Source organism: Loxodonta africana, chromosome 4 (assembly GCF_030014295.1).
Source record: "Loxodonta africana isolate mLoxAfr1 chromosome 4, mLoxAfr1.hap2, whole genome shotgun sequence".
Lineage (NCBI taxonomy): Eukaryota > Metazoa > Chordata > Mammalia > Proboscidea > Elephantidae > Loxodonta > Loxodonta africana.
In genome coordinates this window covers 126,881,258-126,902,765 of record NC_087345.1, presented here as the reverse complement: position 1 = coordinate 126,902,765, position 21,508 = coordinate 126,881,258, and the positions used below count along the sequence as shown (strand labels likewise).

Here is a 21,508-nt window from a genome sequence, read left to right as displayed (position 1 = left end):
GACCCCATGAACAAGGCAAGACACGGTCCAGTATATTTTTCTATTTCAGGTAGCAATATAAATACAAAATTTATCCAGGTCATTAAATATCTATCATATTTCTTCATCAGTTCTCATTTTTTTCACTTTTTATATCTCTGAAATTGGTATGCATCTTACAATTAGGAATTTACAGTTTGCCTAGGTATTGACCATGTGGCAAAACTAAAATAATCAATAAAGGGAATTTAGTAGGTGGTTGACAGTTTAAATACAAACCACAAATTAGATCTATTTAAATATAACATTAGCTTATATTTAAAGGTATGACTTACTCTTCAAAGGGTAAGAAGGACTGTTATTAAGAATTTAACAAGTTGGAATGGCAAGTGTTTATGGGAGAGAGCTTAACATAGGACAGAGTGAAGACAAGATCCTTGGAGTCTGTTTTTTTATTTAACAGCCTATGTTGTATGTGACTGTGAGTAATTTGCTCCTTTCTGTGTTTATTTTCCATTTATTATCCTCAGAAAAGGATTGCTTGTGACAGGGAATAGGGGAGTATCTATTAATCTTCCAACATTTTTCTCAGCCTACAAAAGTGTTACTGGCCTGTGTCCCCGCACTGTGTTTCACAGCAGAGTATATGGGCAGTAAGCACCTGCAGGTTGATGAGGTATAATACTACGTATCTGAGTTTCCTAGTCTGCTCTAACAGAAATACTGCAGTGAGTGGCTTTAAAGAACAGGAATTTAATTTCTCAGAGTTTAGGAAGCCAGAAGTGCCAATTCAGGGCACTAGCTTGAAGGGAAGGTTCTCACTCTCTGTGGGCTCTGAGGAGATACTTGTCTCAGCTTCTGTAGCCCCAGCGTTTCTTGGTTCCTTATGGATCTTCACATGGCATCTCTCTTCCCCTATTTGTGCTCAGTTGTCTCTGTCTAATCTCCTTTTATAACTCAGACATGATTAGGTTTAGGACACGCCTTACACTTATATGACCTCATTAACAGTAAAGAAAACCCTGTTCCCAAGTAAGATGCATCTATAGACATTATAGGGCTTAGGATTCCAACACATTATTTTGAGGAGACACAGTTCAGTCCCTAACACTGGTGATGCTGTGACTCATGTTTTCAGTATGTATTGAAATTCTTTCTCAGTCTTAGATGATTTCAAAGCTGGAAGGGTCTTTTACAGATGAAGAAACCAGACACATCAAGAATTCATCCAGCCTGGAGCACTGTCCAGCGTTCTTCCCATCACGCTTGTTTCTTTCTGGCCTGGGCTTCTAGAGCAGGGATCAGAAACTGTGGCCTACGGACCAAATCCAGCTGCCACCTGTTTTTGTAAATCAAGTTTTGTTGGAACACGACCACATCCATTCATTTACTATTGTCTGTGGGTGGCTGCTTGGAGCCCTGGTGGTGCAGTGGTTAAGAGCTACGGCTGCTAGCCAGAAAGTTGGCAGTTGGAATCCACCAGTCAGTCCTTGGAAACCCTATAGGGCAGTCCTGCTCTGTCCTATAGGGTCACTATGAGTTGGAAACACTCAGCAGCAATGGTGTTGGTTTTTGGTTTTTATGGCTGCTTTGGAGTCCTCTTGGTAAAGTGGTTAAGAGCTTCAGCTGCTAACCAAAAGGTTGACAGTTCAAATCCATCAGCCACTCCTTGGAAACCCTATGGGGCAGTTCTACTGTCCTGCTATAAGTCAGAATCAACTCGATGGCAACAGTTTAGGTTTTTGGGTATGGCTGCTTTGGAGCCCTGGTGGCACAGTGGTTAAGAGCTATGGCTGCTAACCAAAGGGTCCGTACTTCGAATCCACCAGTTGCTCCTTGGAAACCCTATGGGGCACTTCTACTCTATCCTATAGGATCACTACCAGTTGGAACCAGCTTAACAGCAACAGGTTAGGTTTTTTTGGTATGGCTGCTTATGCACTGCAGTGTTGAGTACTGCAACAGAGACCACATGGCTCACAAAGTCTAAAATATTTACTATATCTGGCCCTCTACAGAAGAAACTTGCCGCTCCCTGTTTTAGAGTGTTTGTATTTGTATGGTCAGTGTTCTTGGAATCATTGGTACAATATAGGAGGTGGAAGTGGGAAATACCATCCTGCTCTCAAGGAATTATTGCATGTTGGGTGATGAGGCCTGTCTAAGACATGCATGAGAAACAGAACAATAACAAGTGATGTAAGGGAGTGGACAAGTTCTGGGCTGCAAGGTATGTTCACAAACCCGTCCAGAATAGTTGCAATAACATAAGTAGCATAAATAAAATACAGCTAAGTAAAAAGAATTGTTTCTTTGCACACTTGAATTATATGTTAATCACTCATTTATTTATTTAAAAAAATAACTCATTCTACTATGTGCCCATCATTCTTCTCGGTGACCCAGGTATACCATCTTTAAATGCCAGATTTTGTGTCTTTGCTTACCTAAGGCAATATGACTCTTACTTTATGTCATCAAACAAATGAAGCTCCTACCAAGTCTTAAAAAAAAAAAAAAATTAAGACACTTTGGTTTTCTCTTAAAGTTCTTCATTCAGATAAGACCTGAGCTACCAGATTTGTCGTCTGGTTGTCCCTTCCTGGGCTTAGTCCAAACATCAGCTAAGGAAGCATGATTCATTGATAAACTGAGAGTTGTTTTATAATCCATTGAGAGCCCCCCATTTGCCACGCAAAGGTAGGTATTATACGTTAGAGATCTGTACGTATTTGTTTATTCAAAGTCCATGGCCCACCCAAATATAGAATTTTTCTTTTCTTGTGTTTTATTCCACAACCTTTGCATAAATCTCTCAATTTTCTTTGCAAATGTGAACTTCTTCGTTGGTTGGTTGACCCTAAAAGACAAAAACACCTGTTGCTATTGAGTTGATTCTGACTCATGGCAACCCCACGTTACAGAGTAGAACTGTTCCATAAGGGGTTTTTTTTGGCTGTAATCTTTCACAGAAGCAGATTGCTGCGACTTTCTTCTGTTGCACCACTAGGTGGATTTGAACCACCAACCATTAGATTAGTAAAAGTAGCTGATTGTAAACTGCTGTTCCACCCAGGGAACTTTGGTTGATCCTAAACCCCAAAAAACCAAACCCATTGCCGTCGAGTCAATTCTGACTCCTAGCAACCCCATAGAACAGAGTAGAACTGCCCCATAGAGTTTCCAAGGCTGTAAATCTTTACAGAAGCAGACTGCCACATCTTTCTCTCAAGGAGCGAGGAGCGGCTGGCTGGTGATCCTACGACAGAGGAAACAGAACTCCCTCCAGTTTGTGGTCTCTTCACTCCCACACTCTTTTATAACACTTCATCATAATCTTTTGGATCCTTAAAGGCAGCCTTTTGGGTTTTTTAAAAGATATATATGTTCATTATATATCAAGGTTACATCTTTAACAGAAAGAAAAAGATTCTAATCCGAGAGACATTGAGTCCTCTGTATTGCTTATTGTCACCTGACTAGAATAATGTATTTTCTCGATTTAGATTTATTGACTGAATGAGTTATATATACACAGAACTAAAATAGTCAATACTGGAAGCCTCTAATCTTAAACCAGATCAAGAAAAAGAAATGTGAAACTCCAGGGAAAGTACTTTGAGGCTTGTCCTCAGGGGCTTCAAGGCCCAGGGGAGTCACACTATGTTCTTACCTCTTGCTGCTTCTCTCTGCTTCCTGCCCAGCAGCATTTAATGCTGGTGAGATTAGGTTCAAATGAGGCTCAAGGGCAACTTCTTTTCTTTTGTAAATGAGCCTCAAGGGCAACTCTGAAGGGAAAGGAGAAGTCTAAAGAGACTAGAATGGAAGGGAGGAGGCTCCTTTGTGGTAAGGTGTGTGTGTAGGGTGAGGGGGGGTGATGGGGTGTGAGTGTGTGCTACACAGGCATGCGTATGTGTGCAAATGTCTGTGTGTACAAAAAGAAAGGACAGGGCTGTGGATGTCTCAGGTTTTTAGCATCAGCCAAAAGAGTCATTTCCTCTCCCACTATGGCAGGGAGATAACCCTCTGCAGACACCTGCATCCCAGAACTGCCCAGAGCTCCTGGCCCAGGGTCCTAATCGGCAGACTCAAGGGCAAGTTCCTGGGAAGCAGTGTGGGCCGGAGGGAAAAGCCTGGATTCTGGACTCAGGATTGGAATCTAGCTCCCCCTGTCCAAGAAACCAAAAAATAAAAACAAAAAAAAATCCACTGACATTGAACGGATTCCAATCCAATCCGTAGCCCCCTTATAGGACAGGGTAGAACTTCCCCATAGGATTCCCAAGGCTGTAATCTCTCCAGAAGCACACTGCCACATCTTTCTCCTGTGGAGCAGCTGGTAGGTTGGAACAGCCAAACTTTCAGGTAGCAGCTGAGCGCTTAACCACTGTACCACCAGGGCTCCTTCCTCTCCAAGAAAGGGTGTTTAATGTCTCCGAGGCCTGATTCCTTACCTATAACATTGAGAGTAATGATGTCCACTCCTGGACACTTGTGAGTGTTGATGAGAGAGCGTGTGAATATACGTGCAGGTAGGTCACTTACTAACCCTTAGTGTCCCTCTGCTCCTTTTTCCGTTACTCCGGTGCTGCTGTACTGTTGACCTCAGAGTGACTGCCCATACATCTACTCCACGTGGACCTGGCACAGGGCACTGATAGGGAAGGCCAGTCTCTGGGCCATCTGTTCCAAGGCATACTGGCCTACAGAGTGTGCCCCTTCAGGCCACTCTGGTTTCTTTATTTCCTTGTGTTCCCCCTCTAACCTCCTCTGAAGCTTTGTCTATTGTCTCTGTTTGGAAGCAGTAAAGAAGATGGTAACTAGGACCTCATTAAGGTCCCTGGGTGGTGGAAACAAATTCTGCTCTACTACTAACCTAAAGGTTGGTGCAGTTTGAATCCACCCAGAGGTGCTCTGAAAGAAAGGCCTGGTGATCTGCTTCCGTAGACATTACAGCCAAGAAAACCCTGTGGAGCAGTTTTACTCTGCGACACATGGGGTTGCCAGAAGTCAGAATCAACTCGACGGTAACTGGTTTGATTTGATTTGGGGGCCTGATAGCCCTGTGGAAGTAAAGGAGCCTTCACTCCGACAGGAATATTCCTCTGAAGTCTCCCACCCTGCCGGAGTCAATGCCCTTTACTTTCAGTGTGAACTACTGAAAAATCAAAGGGCCCTAAAAGAGATGGAAGCTTCAGGACAATGTTTGTAAAAGATAAACCAGCAATAGCGTGGTGGCTGGGTGGAAAAATATTTGAAGGAGCTGGTTTTTTGGTGAGACTGGAAATTCCAGTTTGTTTCAGGGTACACATTTCTGGACTCCAGTGTCCCGACCCCTCTGGCTCTCCTGGATGTAAATTCTCGTGCTGCACCCAAACCTAAGCAAAGCCAAGGCTGGGGCATTATGAGGTTCCAGCTGTGGGCTTAACCTCCACCTTACGGTGTGAGTTTCAGATAGCAGCATTTTCCAGCCCTGCTCCATACTTTATGTAACCAGGGGTGAAAAGGTCCGGCCTGGTTTGCAGCTGCGGTTCCTCGGCAGGCAGAGATGAAGCCAGAAAGCACAGATTTGTGTCCTTTGTCTCTGCTCCTCCCTCCGCCAGCATGCCACTGTGCGCATATGGTTTCTGTTTTCATAAGCCACAGCAAAGCATAAGAAGTTGCCCACCGTAAACACACCTCTGGGTATCCACACAGGTTTAGCCGCGCGGGATTTATCAACGTTCTGCTTCTAGGTAATGACCTATCCAGGAGTGGAGGAAGAGGGTGGGGAGGGGACAGAAAAACACAGAGCTACAGATAGCCCCCTGATGTAGTAAACTCAGGGTTTCTTTAAGCAGGGTTTCTCAACCTTGCACTTTTGATATTTGGGGCCAGACAATTCTTTGTTGTGGGGCCTCTCCTGTGCATTGAAGGTGTTTAGCAGCATCCCTGGCCTCTACCCACTGGATGCCAGTAGCACCACTTCCCCAGTTGTGACAACAAAAAATGTCTCCAAACACTGGCAAGTATCATGGGGGTGGGGGTGTCACCCCCAGTTTAGAACCACTGCGGAAAAGTATAGTAGTTACTTTTTGTTCTGTGTGTTACTTAACTGTTTTGTTGCTGAACTTGAAATCCACTTACTAATTTTTAGATAGTTTAAAGAAACCAGAGACACTCAGCCACTCTCTCTGTCTGTTGGTGATTATACCCATGGAACTCAGGGGTTTCAGGGTATCAGTTGTCTAAAATTCCATTTGGAGAGTTAAAACAACATAAAATTACTTTTTTAAGAAGCTTTCCTGAAACTTAACCACTATCATTAAACATTTCCTTGATCAATAACTTGACTCGCCTACTCAAATTTTCTAAAGATTAGTTTTGTCTAGCATGGTTTTCTCCTTTAGAAACCATGTTGGTTATGTGTGAATTACCCATCATTTTGCAACCTCTGCTCAGTGAGTTTATACGATGAGTCTCTGGTCGGAGACAGACGTGGGAGTGAAAATGTTTCTCCTTAACCACAGGAAGAGATTTTTTACAATGCCTTTTAGCTGTGGATACCAGGGTACCTCACCCAGCAGGAAAGAGAACTCTCTCTTCAATTCAAAAATGGTACTTCATTGGAGCTAAACCCTTTCAGATACTTCCTTTCATAGCAGAGACAATCCCCATAATGAATTTAGGAAAAAAAAAAAACCGGTTGCTGGCAGGCCGGTTTGAGTTGTACTACACTCTATAGGGTTTTCAATAGCCGTGATCTTTCAGAAGTAGATTGCCAGGCCTTTCTTCTGAGGTGCTTCTAGGTGGCTTCAAACCACCAACCTTTTAGGTAGTAGCCAAGTGCTTAACCATCTGGGCCATCCAGGGGAAACATTTGCATAAAATGCCCATATGCCTTTATGTAGAAGGCCCTTTAGTTTAATTAAGAAAAATGCCTTAGAATTAATGAATACTTTGTGATTAAAAAAAAAATTCACATGCATGTCCTAGAGTTTTGTAGTGGGATGAACCTTTGTTTATAGAGCCTGATAAGTTTTAGCATACAGTACCAAGCACTTTCACTGATGATTAAGGAGTGCTGTGTCTGTTCAGACATAGATTTCAACCAAAATCCAGAAAAACTCCAGGTGGCCCATGGTAACAGTCTCTAAAGGATTTAGAGAACTAGAGAGAATCTATCTTTTATGAATTGAAGTATTGATAAAACTAACTCCCATAGCCTGAACTTCAATTGTAAAAAACTGTGGTGTGGTCAGGGCAGTTATTTTTATCATCTGGACATAATTTTTAGCTAAAGAAACAAAACAATCAATAGTGTTATGAAAGCCACTTATACTGTGAGCTTGAAACAACTGCTTTATACCACAAAATTTCTGTTGCTACCTCCGTTAGTGATTGAGTAATTCAATATCTCTTGAATGTCAATGTGTTTTTATTACTCAGCTATAAGTTGGCTTTGTTGGATTAAATGTCATTTAAAATGATGAGTTGGCAGCTTGTTTGCAGTTATTTTCACATTTATGAAAGGGAAAAGTTTGCAAGATGCAAATGTTCTTAAAGCTTATAGATAAAGTTTGTTCCCTGGTAAGCCCTGGCCTTCATCTACTATCCAAAGAGCAGATAACATTCTAGATCTTCAGTAAAAGGTTTACTTAAAGGTCCCAGTTTGAGGCCTCTGAAAAACCAACATGGTACCCCAGTGCTGGTTAAGGCCTTACTTGGAGAAATGGTCTGGTTCACGCTTCACCGTTTATGAGAAACAGAACACACCACTAGAGTGAAAGACGAGCAACAGAAACAATGCAGTGAAAATCCTTGTGCAGATGGGTTGGAAAAAGGACCTTCTACTTAAATTCTGGCTCCACAATAGGCCTCTGAGTAGCATGCCTTTTGGCTAGAGTGGAGAGGAAGACCATTGTACCACTCACCTTCATATGGGCAAAACATCATTATGTCAGACTATGAAAGACAATCCTGGTGACACAGTGGTTAAGCGTTTGGCTGCTAACCAAAAGGTTGGCAGTTCAAATCCTCCAGGCGCTCCTTAGAAACCCTATGGTGCAATTCTACTCTGTCCTTTAGGGTTCCTGTGAGTCAGAATTGATTCAATGACAATGGTATAAAAGACAACCAGGTAATTTCTTTATGATTAAATTTTATTAAAGTGAATACACTAGAGAATCACAGTCCCAGTTCAGAGGAAACCAGAGGTGTCATCAGCCTCTTTGTAGCAAACGTGATTGTACCTGTGTAGGGAAGCAAGGAAAGGTATGCACAAACCACCTTTGTTCCGTCTGATCCATTGGCATTTTATGCGATAATCTTTGGTTTGTCAGATGTTTGCTAGTTAGAAGAGATTGTGGGAAATTAAAATGTATCTGCCATTTGATGCTAGAACAAAAAATGGGCAATTAAACCACAGTTCAGTTCTCTACTTTCCATTTGTAGTAAAAATGATACAAGGCAGGGAGGGATTTAGATACTTTGCCTACTTCACTGCTTTGCCTAGAAACTAGAGTGGTCATCTTTCAGAGTGACTTAAAAATGAGCTCAATTATTCTCGGTCTGCAGTCGTGGGGAAAAGTGACTTCTCAAGGCATTTATGATGCCAGGGCTGGTCCTCCCGCGTTCTCTCCTCCCACCACAGCCCACCCTCTGACAGCAAAGAATGCAACCAGCAGGTAAGGGTGGGAATGGAAGTGGCTGGCCAGCTTCTGTTGTTAAGATGGGTTTCAAACTCTAGGTGTATGGTGACATTGTTTTAGCAATACCACACTGACCTTTTCCAAGACACAACAAATCATGTATCATATTAATCTTTAGAAACAGATAATAGAGGGAAAAGAGATACAGTAAGGGATGCTAAATATTTAGGGCCTTTTTCAGTTTAAGAAGGTCCCTGACTAGCACAAGCAGTTTATGCTCAACTGCTAACGTAAAGGTTGGTGATTTGAACTCACCTAGTAGTGCTGTGGAAGAAAGCCCTGGTGATCTGCTTCCAGAAAGGTTACAGCCAAGAAAACCCCAGGCAGCTCAGTTCTACACTGTAACACATGGGGTCACCATGAATCGGAACCAACTTGACAGCAACGGGCTTGGTTTAGGTTAAGTTTAATAGTAGTTCCTTGAAAGACAAATCTTCCTGGAAAATGGCAGGTATTATGACAGTTCCACCTGCAGTTCAGAGGGAAAGCTGGATTTCACCATGGATGCACTAAACAGAGTTAATTAAACCTTGCTCTGGAAAGTCCGAAAATTTTACAAATACATACCCATTAACCAGTTTCTTTGACAACATAGCGAAGTATGGCTTATCACAGGTTTCGGAGTCACACGGAGCCTAGAATTCTACCTGTGTCACTTACAAGCTGTCCCGTTCAGTGAGTCAATTATTAATTAAGCCCTCTAAGCCTCAGCTCCCTCATCTGTAAAGTAGAAATAGCAATAGCACCTGCCTCATAGGGTGGGTTGTAAGGGTCAAGCATAACCGGGCTGTATAGAACACAGTACCTGCAAATACTCCCTGTGTGGTACAAACAACTAATGTGCTCGACTCTTAACCCAGCAGCACCTCGGAAGAAAGGCCTGGTGATAAACCTTCAAACAAGCAGCCATTGGAAACCCTATGGAGCACTGTTCTACTCTGACACGCATGGGGCTGGCATAAGTTAGAGTCAGCTCAAGGGCAACTGGTTTTTAAATATCATTGTTGTTATTTTTATTACTTTCTCTTCACACACACCATTACTCATATAATAATCCTATAAAGTAAATGCTGTTATTCCCATTTTATAAATGAGGAAACAGAACCTCAGGGAGATTACAAAACTTGCCCAAAGTTACCTGACTGAATCCCCCTTGTCAATATTCTCCAAAGAAGAATGTGTTTCCTTCTCTGGGATATAAATGCATTGGCTCTAAGATATTCCAAGTCACGATTAGACACCCCCCTCCCAGGTGTGCCAGGCCCAGGCTGCACCCAACATAAAAAAGACAGCACACTATAGTACAAGAATCCCAGAGTTCCAATCCCAGTGAACCCAGACAGGTTATTTTAACATCTCTGAGGATTAGAAATAGTGCATGTAAAGTGCCTAGCACATACCTGGCAGTCAGTAACTGATCATTAAAGACATTCAAAGCTCCTTGGTTCATACAGTGAGCACCTGGAAATTGGTGCCTCTTATTCTCATCTGGAGACCAGGCCAGCCTCAACTAAACCTGGACCCTAAAGGTCTATCACCACCTACCCGTCAAGGCTTTGCTAGAGGGCAAACCACACCCTTTTGGCACAAATCCAGAAAGCAAAAGAACAAGAGAAAACTATGTGTCACATGTCTTCTCTTTTAATTTGACAGTCCTCAGCCAAGCACCTGGCCTAGCACGGTGTCTTTCTAGTTGCCTTCAAGTCAATTATGACTCGTGTAGACCCCACGTGTGTCAGAGTAGAACTGTGCTTCACAGGGTTTTCAGTGGCTGATCTTTTGGAAGCAGATGGCCAGGCCTTGCTTCCAAGGTGCCTCTGAGTAGACTTGAACCTCCAACCTTTTGGTTAGCAGCCGAGCATGTTAATCATTTGTGCCACCCAGGGATTCCTAGCACAGTGTCCTGTCCATAGTAAATAACCTAATAAATAGTCGTTGCCTCACCAAATGATGGAATTTCAGTTCTGCAGATGGAGAAAGTGATTTTCTGCACTTCCGTTTAAAGACTTTGTAAGTGTGCTATAATGAGAATATACCTGGACCTTTTTTAAAAACCATGCTAGCCACAGTCCTTACAGTCAAAGTCACCAAGCTGCATAGGTTTCTTTTCCCACAGTGTTCACTCATCATGCTTCTCCTGCCACTCTTTAGCCTACTCCTGTCTTCTCATTTTTATTCATTCAGCACCACCTACCAACTCCAAAGTAATCCTTTAGCCCCACCATTTTTACACCACCTCTCGCTTTGGAGCATCAAAAATCTCTTCCCAATGTTTTTGCCTTCCAGCTTGTTTTTTGACCACCTGTAGAGCTGGCTCCTTTGCGGGTAAACCTTGTTCCCTGTCTTTCACATAGGCTCTGCACAAGTTTACGTTATTGAGTCATGACTGTGGACAAGGTCATTGTGTCTACGTCTATAAAAAGCAGTGGTGGTTGTCCTGGATGACCTCTAAGGACTCCACAGCTCAAAGGTCCACTTCTCCAACACAATCTTATCCAACTTCTCTAGACCTTAGTTTTCTTACTGTAAAATGAGGAAGTTAGAGAATCAATCCAAGATAGGTAAAAGCAGTTACTACGTTATTTTGGGTTCTTGTCGTTAGTACCGCAACAAGAAACATTTTCAACAGTCTTTTCTTGCCCTTTTCCTCTGTAGACTGTAGACTGCTTTGGGATTACGTCTATCAGTTACTTTCTGACAGCCGGTACGAAAACTTCATCCGATGGGAGGACAAAGAATCCAAAATATTCCGGATAGTGGATCCCAATGGACTGGCTCGACTGTGGGGAAACCATAAGGTAAAGGGCACCAGATATTTGCTCTATAAACTAGTGCCAAGATAAAGTCTTTATCACTCGATTGGAGGACAATTGTCTGTCTTCTGCTTCCTAAATATGCCCGTAATTACTTAGTTTATTCCTCACTGGGCAAACAATTAGACAGTTGCAAGGGAAGGAAATAATTAAAGATGCCGCTTTCTATTTGTTACTTATGCCAGGTGCCTGTTAACTCAGCACATCCTGGTTGGATAGATCTTAGTCGTGAGGAACCCTGGCCGTCACTCCCCTTGACCTGGCCCTGCCACTGCCATCAGTCATTAGGGGCTGGGCCAAAGGGAAGCGCTGTGGGACTTTGTGACTCACAGGGGAGCTTAGGGAAGTGGTGCGTCTGTGCTTCCCAGCTGGAAACTTTCATATTCATGAAAGCCTATTTTGACGTGGAAAATTACTTATATTCTGACTTTAAAACATATCCTTTAAAAGCAAACCATGCAAGAAGTATGAGTGCCCCAAACTGGGAAGAGGAAATGGAATTTAAAAGAAAGTCTTTTATAGTAAAGCAGGCTGTTCAGGTGTGCAGATGTAAAAAGCGGGTAACCACAATCCAAGCCAGACCACAGACAGATCTGGGCAAAGTCTGCCAGGCAAGGGGGTGGCCCGGCACCAGGTCAGAATGAGGACAGGAGGTATGGCTGAGCCCTGCCCATCCGGAGCCTTCGGAGCCTTCGAGGAAGACAGTGCGACTGGGGTGCTCCGCTGAGGAGAGCTGAATGCAGGCCCTGACCAAATATGGCAAGGCCCTGCTGACAGACACTTAACTCTGTGAGTCACTAACAAAAATCCTTCTTCAACTCCCACATTGCACCAGAGCCCCAGGGCTTGGAACCGCTGCATTCTTGCATCTACAATAAGCGTTTAAACAAAAAAGTTCTTCCTGAAAATGACAAACCAGAAACACCAGTTTGGGAAGGGTCATTAGAACAAAAAAAAAAAAACCCCCAAATCCTGTGGGTCAAAAGGGGAAAATGACCCAAAGATGCAGAAGATTCCTCAAGCAAAGCAGAGAGCAGTCCTGGGAAAAGGAAATAAGGGAGATTGTGGAGAGATGGGCTTTATTAGCTAGAGCTCTGACAAAGGAGGATTCACCTCAGCACAAAGCCAAGACGTGGGAGCCAGAAGGCCTGGGAGGCGGCAGGTTAGCAGGTAGCTTTCCCAAGCGGGCAGGGCCTCATGGAGCAGCTGAAAGCTGAAGAGCTTTTATTTTAATAGCTCCCCCGGTGCCTTTTCTGAGGTTCATTTCATTGTGTCTTTGTGCTTTTTTTTTTTTTTTTTTCTCTTCCTCCTTTGAACAAACAGAACAGAACAAACATGACCTATGAGAAAATGTCCAGAGCCCTGCGCCACTACTACAAACTAAACATTATCAGGAAGGAGCCAGGACAAAGGCTTTTGTTCAGGTAGCACTTCCTTTTTCTCCTTTCCTTCTTCCGGGAGGATATTGTTTTCTTTAAAATAAGAGGGAGGGGGAAGACTATTAAGAGCTCTACCTGCCTCTCTGATACCCAAAGCCATCATTGCCACGAACTGGATACCAGGTACTGGTTTGTTAGAATTTCAGAAAAAATAACTTTTGAAAACCATTTTTTTCATCTGTTTTAAGGTAAAACCAAAACTAAATATACATAATCTGACTCACCTTTAAAATAGTGCAGTGATCAAATAGCGTTATCTGATATTAAAGTCCAGTGTGGTTAAAGGGAGAACCAGAGTCTCATTGTCAATGGCAAAGCCGAGAATTAAACTTAGATTTCCAGGTTACCAACCCTGTGAGGTATTTCTAAACCAGTGTTTTTCAAACTGGGGTCATGACCCATTAGTGAGTCATGAAATAAGTTTAATGGGTCACTAACACTTTTTTCTAATGTAATGGAACGGAAAATATCAGATAGCAGCACATAACGTAAGAGCGACTGACTTTATAAAAATTTTGTGCCGTGTGTGTGTGTATGTGTGCGTGATGAGTCATGATGTACAATGTTTTTTTTACAATGCATCATAGCCAAAAAAAAGTCTGAAAACTGTACGCTAGACATTTCTCTTTCCAGAATTCCTCAGTTAATGATTTCCAACCATTTAACCTACCACATAGACTGGGATTTCAAGTACTATGCAAGAAGGGAGAAAGGGTTAGAAGAGGAAGAAGGAATCTGAAGGACCAGTCAGTGGAGGTAGAAGTAGACCACTGACACAGACTCGGTCTGAGTGCAGATCGGTGAAATCAACAAACATGACTTAAGGTCTTGAGTATTGCAGGTGAGACAGGAAAGAGTGACAGATGGGGCTACAGACATGGATCTGGAATTATCTGTGTGTAGGTGGAGATTGACACCATGGATGAGCAGATGAGCTCACCAGGATAAGTATTTATGGAAAGAGCAGAGTATCCAGACTTTAACGTCGGAAAGGAAAGGTAATTTAGGATTCGTAAAAATAATTGAGACCTTCAAAAGAAACAGAAAACACTGTTCAAGAAATGGAAACAGAATGAAGTAAAAAGAGAACCCTCTTCCTCTGGCTCTGCTGACACTTTCTCTTCCTGTTTCACTAAGTTTACTTAGTCCTTGGCTCCCTATTCTTCCAACTCTGTACTTCTCCCTGGATGAATTGATCCTATCACACAGATTCTGTTATCACATCAATCGTTAGACTCCTAAATCTCTATATCCAGCTCCAAAATCTCCCTGAAATTCCAAATCGGAATCTCCGAGAGCCTCTTACAGGATATGTCCACTTGAATATCACATTAGTATCTCAAGCACGTGTTCAAAATGGGCCTTCCTTACAAACTGGAAATCCCACCCAGAATTCTTGTTGTTTGTCAGTGGTATCAACATTGTTTTAAGCAATCAATCTTGAAACTCTGGTTATTTTTGACTTTTCCTATATTCAAGTCAGTCATTGTGCTGGATTATCCATTGGCTATTCAGCACCATTCCTACTGTGTTCTATGTTGCAGGCTAGAAACCTGGGAACTACATTTCCCAGAATTTCTTGCCAGTAGGTCCCAGGTTGGAATCTACCAACAACAAACTCTTACATGAGGTTTAGAAGATGGAAGAAAGGCACAATCATTATTACTCCTTTCTAACAATGAAGGCTGATGTCTAGACTTCATGATTCGATTCTGAAATAATTTAACAATCTCTACCCACCTCTGGTCCACCCCCCCCCGCCTCCCAAATTCATAATAAAACCCAGAAACCAAACCCACTGGCGTCAAGTCGATTCCGACTCATAGCGACCCTATAGGACAGAGTAGAACTGCCCCGTAGAGTTTCCAAGGAGCACCTGGCGGATTCGAACTGCTGACCTTTTGGTTAGCAGCCATAGCACGTAACCACTACGCCACCAGGGTTTCCCAAATTCATAATACATTGCCATTTGCCCTAGAACACTCATATGATTCCCTATGCCAGAAACATGTATCCCTTTTAACCTCCACCTTTCTAATACTGTACATCCTCAAGGCCCAACTCAAGACTTCTGCCCTTTATGAGTCCTTCTGCAACTGCTCTTACACAGAGAAATATCTTCTTCCATCATTTCTTGGGTCCTCTTGGCCCTTAACACATCGTGTTTTGCATTTCTGATAGACGTATGTGTAAAGTCCTTTTCCCATAATTAGATTGTAAGCTCTTAGCAGGTACAGGATGATATTTTATATTCTATTTTATACCCTGTGGAGTCTTTCAATTAACATTTCTTGACAAGCCTGGTGAGGAATACCAGAAGGTCAATATGGAAAAGTGGTCAAAAGAATAAAGGGGTAGTTCATTGGGCCACATACCGCGTATCTGTGGACTTGGCCTAGAGGAACTCATTAGTGACCTCAGATGCTGAGGGAGAAGTTTTAGCTAGGGGTTGAGAGGAGCAGACAGACTGTGGATGTTACAGATCACACTGCTGGAGAAATTCACCAATAATGAAGAGAAAAGCAGTAGTAGTTTTATTGGAAGGTTTATAGGCTTCCGGTGAAAGATTTTCAACATGATAAGAGGAAAGAATAGTGGTAATTTCTAAGGAAATGAGGGTTAGAAGCCAGACTTGCCACAAAATGAAGGCTTCTTGTTATCAGACCAGCATGTAATCAAGCAAAGTATTAAATTTTTACAAAATGTATAGGCATTAAGGTAAGGAGTTGGAATCGACTCAACGGCAATAGGTTTGTTTTTTTGTTTGTTTGCTTAAGGGAAGAAAGATGTCAGTGTGGACTGATGCCATTAAACAACGCTTTAACAATGAGGCAGAACTAAAGCATGAGTAGAACTTTGATAAGGAAAAGGAGTAAAGAGTGTTCAAGATACAGGCAAAGCTAAAGATTTGGAGAAAGGCATGAGCCATAATTTATAGAAGAAAAACTGGCCGGAGTGGAGTGGAGTGGAGGAGTTCATGCCAGTGAAAAGTGGAAAATTAGATTTTTCTGGGTAGAGATGATAGAAAACCCTAATGGACAAGTCAAAGAGTATATCCTTGACTTGATAAGTGGTCATCAAAGGCTTCTGAACAGGGAGTGATGAACTAAAATGTATGTTTTAAGACAGTTCATCTGGGTCAGGGCAGAGTATGTGGCAGGGAAAGGTGTCCAGGCACAGAGCCAAGGTTGAATGGAGCTGGGGAAGGGCACACTCAAAGTAAGAGCAGAACGTTTGCAATCAGGCTGCCTGCCTTGGCCATGTAAATCGTGGTCAAAACATGTCCCTGATGTTCTTTCCAAGTGAACCGTTGGTCAAGAAAATAGGGCTTGCCATACGTACCCACCTACAAAGGAAGATAGACTAAAAGGGATTCATTGCTAGCATTTTGGGTGGATCAGTGATAACACTGAAGAAGAGTCTCTTTCTTTTTGCCTTTCTAATTTTCCAAAAGCACCACTAACTTGCCCTATTATCAAGTTTTCCATTCAGAGTTTAATTGTATCCTTTGAGTTAAATTCTAGTTTTGAATACCATTCCTTAGGCTCACGGTCTGGCATCGAAATGGATATACAGCTTTCACGGGTCTTTGTATTATCTAACTCTCTAAAAATAAGAAATCCAGGTAAGGGAGCTGTACCAGGGTTTCCTCATGTGGGTATGCAGATAATCACTGCACAGCTCTCTACCTCATAGTCACCCTAGACTTGATGATAGTTATTTCACCATCTGCAGGCAGTTAGAAGAAAGAGCACCTTTTTCTAATTTGCACCATGTTTTTGCGAATGGCTGCGTTCAGTAGCTCTCCAGCTGTCTACGAGATGATGGGGCCTTTCTTGATAGGTTAGGGGTTGGGGTAAAGACAACTTTAAGAAGGTGTAATTGCTTGACTCCTTCACTTCCTTTTCCAAAGGTTTATGAAAACCCCAGATGAAATCATGAGTGGCCGGACAGACCGTCTGGAGCACCTGGAGTCCCAGGAGCTGGATGAACAAATATACCAAGAAGATGAATGCTGAAGGAGCCAACCCAGCACCGCGGCGGCTGGCAGCAGCAGAGACCCTGCCCGAAAGGACTGCTGGTGGAGTGATGGAGCAGGGGGCTGAGGAGAGCTGAAGAGGAAGAGACCTCGAAACCAGAGTGACACTTCTCTTGCGTATCAGGAGGGACCCCAGAGCACCTTAGACAAACCACCCAGCAAAGGCGGGGCTGGAATTCTGGCCGAGGGCACGAGCCTGGGACTCACGCTTCACGTTTCCTTCTCATTTGGAATCTCTCCATCTGTAATTCCTCACCCTTCCACCTATTGTTAGTTTCATGGTGTTTTTGTTTTGTTTTTTTAAGAACACGCAGTTTGACTTTTCATCATTCATATAGGGGAAGACATCTGATGTTGTTTTCCTATGGAAATATATATCTATTATATATATATATATTTTGCAAATCTTACAAAGTGCGGCAAGCCCAGCTGGTCAGGAAAGGGAATACTTGCTAAAAGGTTCAGGTTCCCCTTTGTCCTGCCATGTAGATCAGGTTTATTCCTGTTGCTGTTGGGTCCTGGCTGAAAAAAAAAGAAAGAAAAAAAAAAGTTGCTTTTAAAAAAGATAAAGTAAAAAAGGGGAGCTCTCTTTTTCTCTCTCTCATTTTCTCTCCTTCCCTTCCTCCCCTCTCTTCCTGCCTGGCTGCCATTGAGCTTCAGATGCCTTTCCTCAGAGTTCAGCCTCTTGGGAATCGTTGGCACCCAGTCAATGACCTGAGTGTTTTTGTGACCAGCACCACAAAGTCAAACCCATATCCTGGCATAGGGCCCACCGTCTGGGGGAGGCCAAAATCATCCCAGATGCTGCTGAACTCCAGAAAGATAAGCGCCAGTCCAACAAGCTGCCCTGAAAATGGCTGAGGACCACTCAGCTTGCTGGTTCTGCAGAATGTAAGATAAGGACGGAAGGCTGTCCAAGATATTTGGAAGACCCCAACATCTTGGGATTAGCTTACGAGTGCTGTAAAGTGGAAAATATGAAAAGACCACACAGGCCTGGCAGTCCAGAAACTGGGTGAAAGTATTCTGCTGTGGGGATTTATTTTTCTAAAGCAGGTTATTGAGACTGAGAGGAAAGAAAGGTCTTCTCTGCACTACCCCAAAGGCCATCTTGTGGTCAATTTCATGCCCTCACTTGATTTTTTTTCCATTCCTAGCCTTTTTTTTTTTTTTTTTTTAAGTTCCTTGTTCCCCATTGGGCACAGGACATATGAAGGAGGAGGATTCCAGAGTGCAGCCTCAGTTGCTACCAGTGCTTGCCCAGCCTGGGCAGACAGGAAGTTCCTCAGACACATTATTCTTTCCTTCTTTCCTCCCTTCATAACTGTGTTTGAGAAAGGACCCATTCATGGCTCTTTTTCACCTCAACTTAAGGTTGGTAATATAAAACGAGGGAAATGCCAGCCATAGTACTTTAGATGATAACAGATATTTTCAGAGAGCTGTTATAGATATCTTTTTTTTCTTTCTAGCTTTCTAAATTAACTCTTCCAATATAGGTCCAGAGATCCAGTATTAGGAGTACAGTCTTTTTTTTTTTTTACCCAAAAGATTAGCCCTGCCTTATAAAGCACCACCTCCTCGTTTGCCTCCATCTCCTCTACCCAGTTGGGGGAGAATCTTACAGCTATTCCAGGGTACGAATGTGTCCTTCCCAAGTGAAGCAGCCAGAACACTGGGCTTCTCCTCATGCCATTTTGGAGTTGAGGAGACATAGGCAGGAGGAATTCTCCCCTGGCCTTACAGTTACACCAGCCTGGGTGGCAAGTAGATTGACTATGATCCAAGGACACTGGAATTGAGATGCTAATAATCAAGGCTCTTCAGTCTTGCTCTGTTCCTGCCTCTTCTAGGACCACAGGTAGACACACTGAGGTGCCTAGTCCAATCCCACTGCCGAACACTCCCTCATTAACCTTCTGGGTATGTTGGCGTGCCGTGAGGTCAGGAACCTTCTGTGTGAGGCTAAAGGGCCCCATTATGAAGAGTTTGGTCTCAGTCTGCTTGAATGGTGATGAAATTCAACTGAATCCCAGCATGCCACCGATGAATTTCAAAAGTGTCCTGCAGCAGCACACGGTGATATATTGTCCAGCCTGTAAGATGACTGATGATGTACATCAAGAGGAGATAGTAAGCCTAATACCTGGGGTGTTGTGAAATCCCTGGAGTCTTTACTTAAGAGCAGAGTTTAAGGGCTAGAGAGAGAGTTTGCGTTTGTACTGAGGCCATTTGTATGAGTCTGAAGTCAGAGACAAGGGCATGATGCTGCTGCTTCCCTAGGATTTCACTCCAGCCACTTGACCAAGTAGAAGAATGAGTCACTTCTTACTCAAAGAATCTTACAGTTGAATTATGGAAGGAAATGCCCATCTGTTGCAAAGATTTCTGTATTTAAAGCAATATCCTATAAGTATATGTAAGACTTAGGACAACACCTTCAGCTACTTGAAGGAGAAATAGCAGAAGGTGCCAATTCCAATGTAGTCTTCCCATTCAGGTATCACCAATAATGGCTTTCTGTTGATCCCCTTAACTGCAAAAGTCCTCCTCATCTATTCTTTGAGAGAAGGCTTGGGCAGTGCTAAAACCAGGGCTACAGTGTTTGCACACTTCAGACCCCAAAGATTTCGGATTCAATTGAGCAAAACTTTGTGAAGCATCTGCTAGATACTGTCAGGGATTCAAAGGTGAATCAGGTAGTATTCCTGGCCTCTGGGAGCTTACATTTGATCTGCAGAATCCACCAGGCATGAAATTTCTTCAACATTAAATGCTAGGGATGATGGAAATGTCACCCAGGACCAAATTAAAAGCACATCTCTCCTCTGAATAGTTGGCCTCCCTCTTGCCATCCTGAGAACTCTTGGAAAGGAAACACTAGGAAAGGGAAATGCAGAGGAAGAGGCCTGCAGAGAGAGGGGAGCTTCCTAGAATGTGTCAGGATGGACACCTCAATTTTATCTTGAAATCCCCCGGGCATCTTCCCTTCCCTTCACCTTGTATTAGCCAGGTCACCACCTCTCCATCAGATGAAAATAGTGACAATTGGCTGGACTGGCTATGTTGAAGGTGATGTTACCTGTAAGATCTTTTTTGACCCAAGGCAACTTGGCCCAGCCTAAGACAGCATCACCAATATTCTAAAGCCTTTGGGGGTGAAAGGGCCCCCACAGGAACAGAGGAATAACAAACTGGTGGATTTTCTCTTTTTTATGGTGTATTTGGAACTCCCTGATCCATTGTCTTTTTACACTGATAGCTTGTCCAAATGAGAAAGTAGCTTTAGCTGAAACTTAAATGGCTGTGACAGCATTTACCTAAATGACGACGTCACCACCATGCCCACATTTCACTGCCTAGGATCCACCTTTGAATACATTGAAACAGGAACTCCCTTTTGCAGAAAGGAAACCTGAGTATCAGAGAGGTAATGTGACTTGCCTTAGGGGCAGAGAGCATGCCAGGGATAGAATTAGGATTGGGAGCCAGCCCTGGCCATACCCCCATTTGACCCATTCCCACCCAGGAAGCTGACGACAAAAGATTTGGTAAAATATACAAAGAACAAAGGCAGTTTCTTTGCCCAGGCATTCAGTAGAGAAGCTTTTCACCCACTCAGCCTGTTCCTCTTCTGAGCAGAAACCTGGAATAAAGGGCGTGATACAATGAAGCTAGTTGGGGGTGGAGGGGTGGGGAGTGGGCACACAATAATCCCCGCCTGTCTACAAACCACAGAAGACTAACCTGATACTCTCTTGGCCTTATCTGCATCAACACTAATCAAGTGCAAACTCCCTGAATCTTACACACATGCCAAGTGAACATTCTTGAAGATTTCTCTTTGTGACTGCAACCACCTGCAAACCAGAACGAATCTAGAATTTCTTTTTTCTTCTTGTTTTTTTTCTTTTTTCTTTGTTTTTTTCTTTTTTACCTTCTAATCTCTTGTTTATGAGGTGTGGGGTTTATAAGGGACTGAATCAAATGAATGTAACAAAAAAGAAAAAACAAACAAAAAAAAATGCCTTTTCTCAGGGCCAGTGAGTTGCAAATAATTTTTAAAGAAAAGCCTATAATTACATCATCTCAATAAATTTTTTTATAAAAAAAAGTGTAGTCCCGTGTCTGTTCATAATCATAAGAAATGGAGTCAGACAGACAAGGTGCTCCAATGAGGTAAATCCTGTCTCCACTCAATTATGGTATAAAGTGTAGTCATGGCTTCACTGGCAGGAAGCCTTCATTACAGAGCTGTCTGCAGCCAGTCTCTAGACAAGTGGCACCAGAAAGGTCAGTGTGAACAGTTCAGATTTGAGCAGCTGCCACAGGTAGAGAAATTTCCCGAAAGGAGCCCCAATCAAAGACGCTGGGCCCTGTGCTGTGCCGAGGATTTATTGTTCACTGAGGGCTGAGGGAGGCTGAGGGTTAAATGACCTCGGGTCCTCACACAACAGAATTATTCTTTAATTCTCAGATCATAGGTCTCAGCCTACAGGTGATGAGGACATAAATTTGGGGATAGATTCCTTGACTAAGCACAGGACT

The 21,508-nt window shown here is 43.0% G+C and overlaps 1 protein-coding gene across 3 annotated transcripts in view; it reads left to right on the top strand.

The window, feature by feature from the left end:
• The window catches only part of ETV6 (ETS variant transcription factor 6), a 300,336-nt gene extending 279,454 nt beyond the window's left edge, over positions 1–20,882 (top strand). For all 3 annotated transcript variants that reach the window (XM_064284563.1, XM_023554362.2, XM_010594975.3), the window contains 3 exons: positions 11,325–11,467; positions 12,806–12,906; positions 16,835–20,882. In XM_064284563.1, the coding sequence (XP_064140633.1) occupies positions 11,325–11,467; positions 12,806–12,906; positions 16,835–16,940 (350 nt within the window). In that variant the 3' untranslated portion in view covers positions 16,941–20,882. The remainder of the gene's footprint in view (positions 1–11,324; positions 11,468–12,805; positions 12,907–16,834) is intronic.
• The last annotated feature ends 626 nt before the right edge of the window (positions 20,883–21,508 follow it).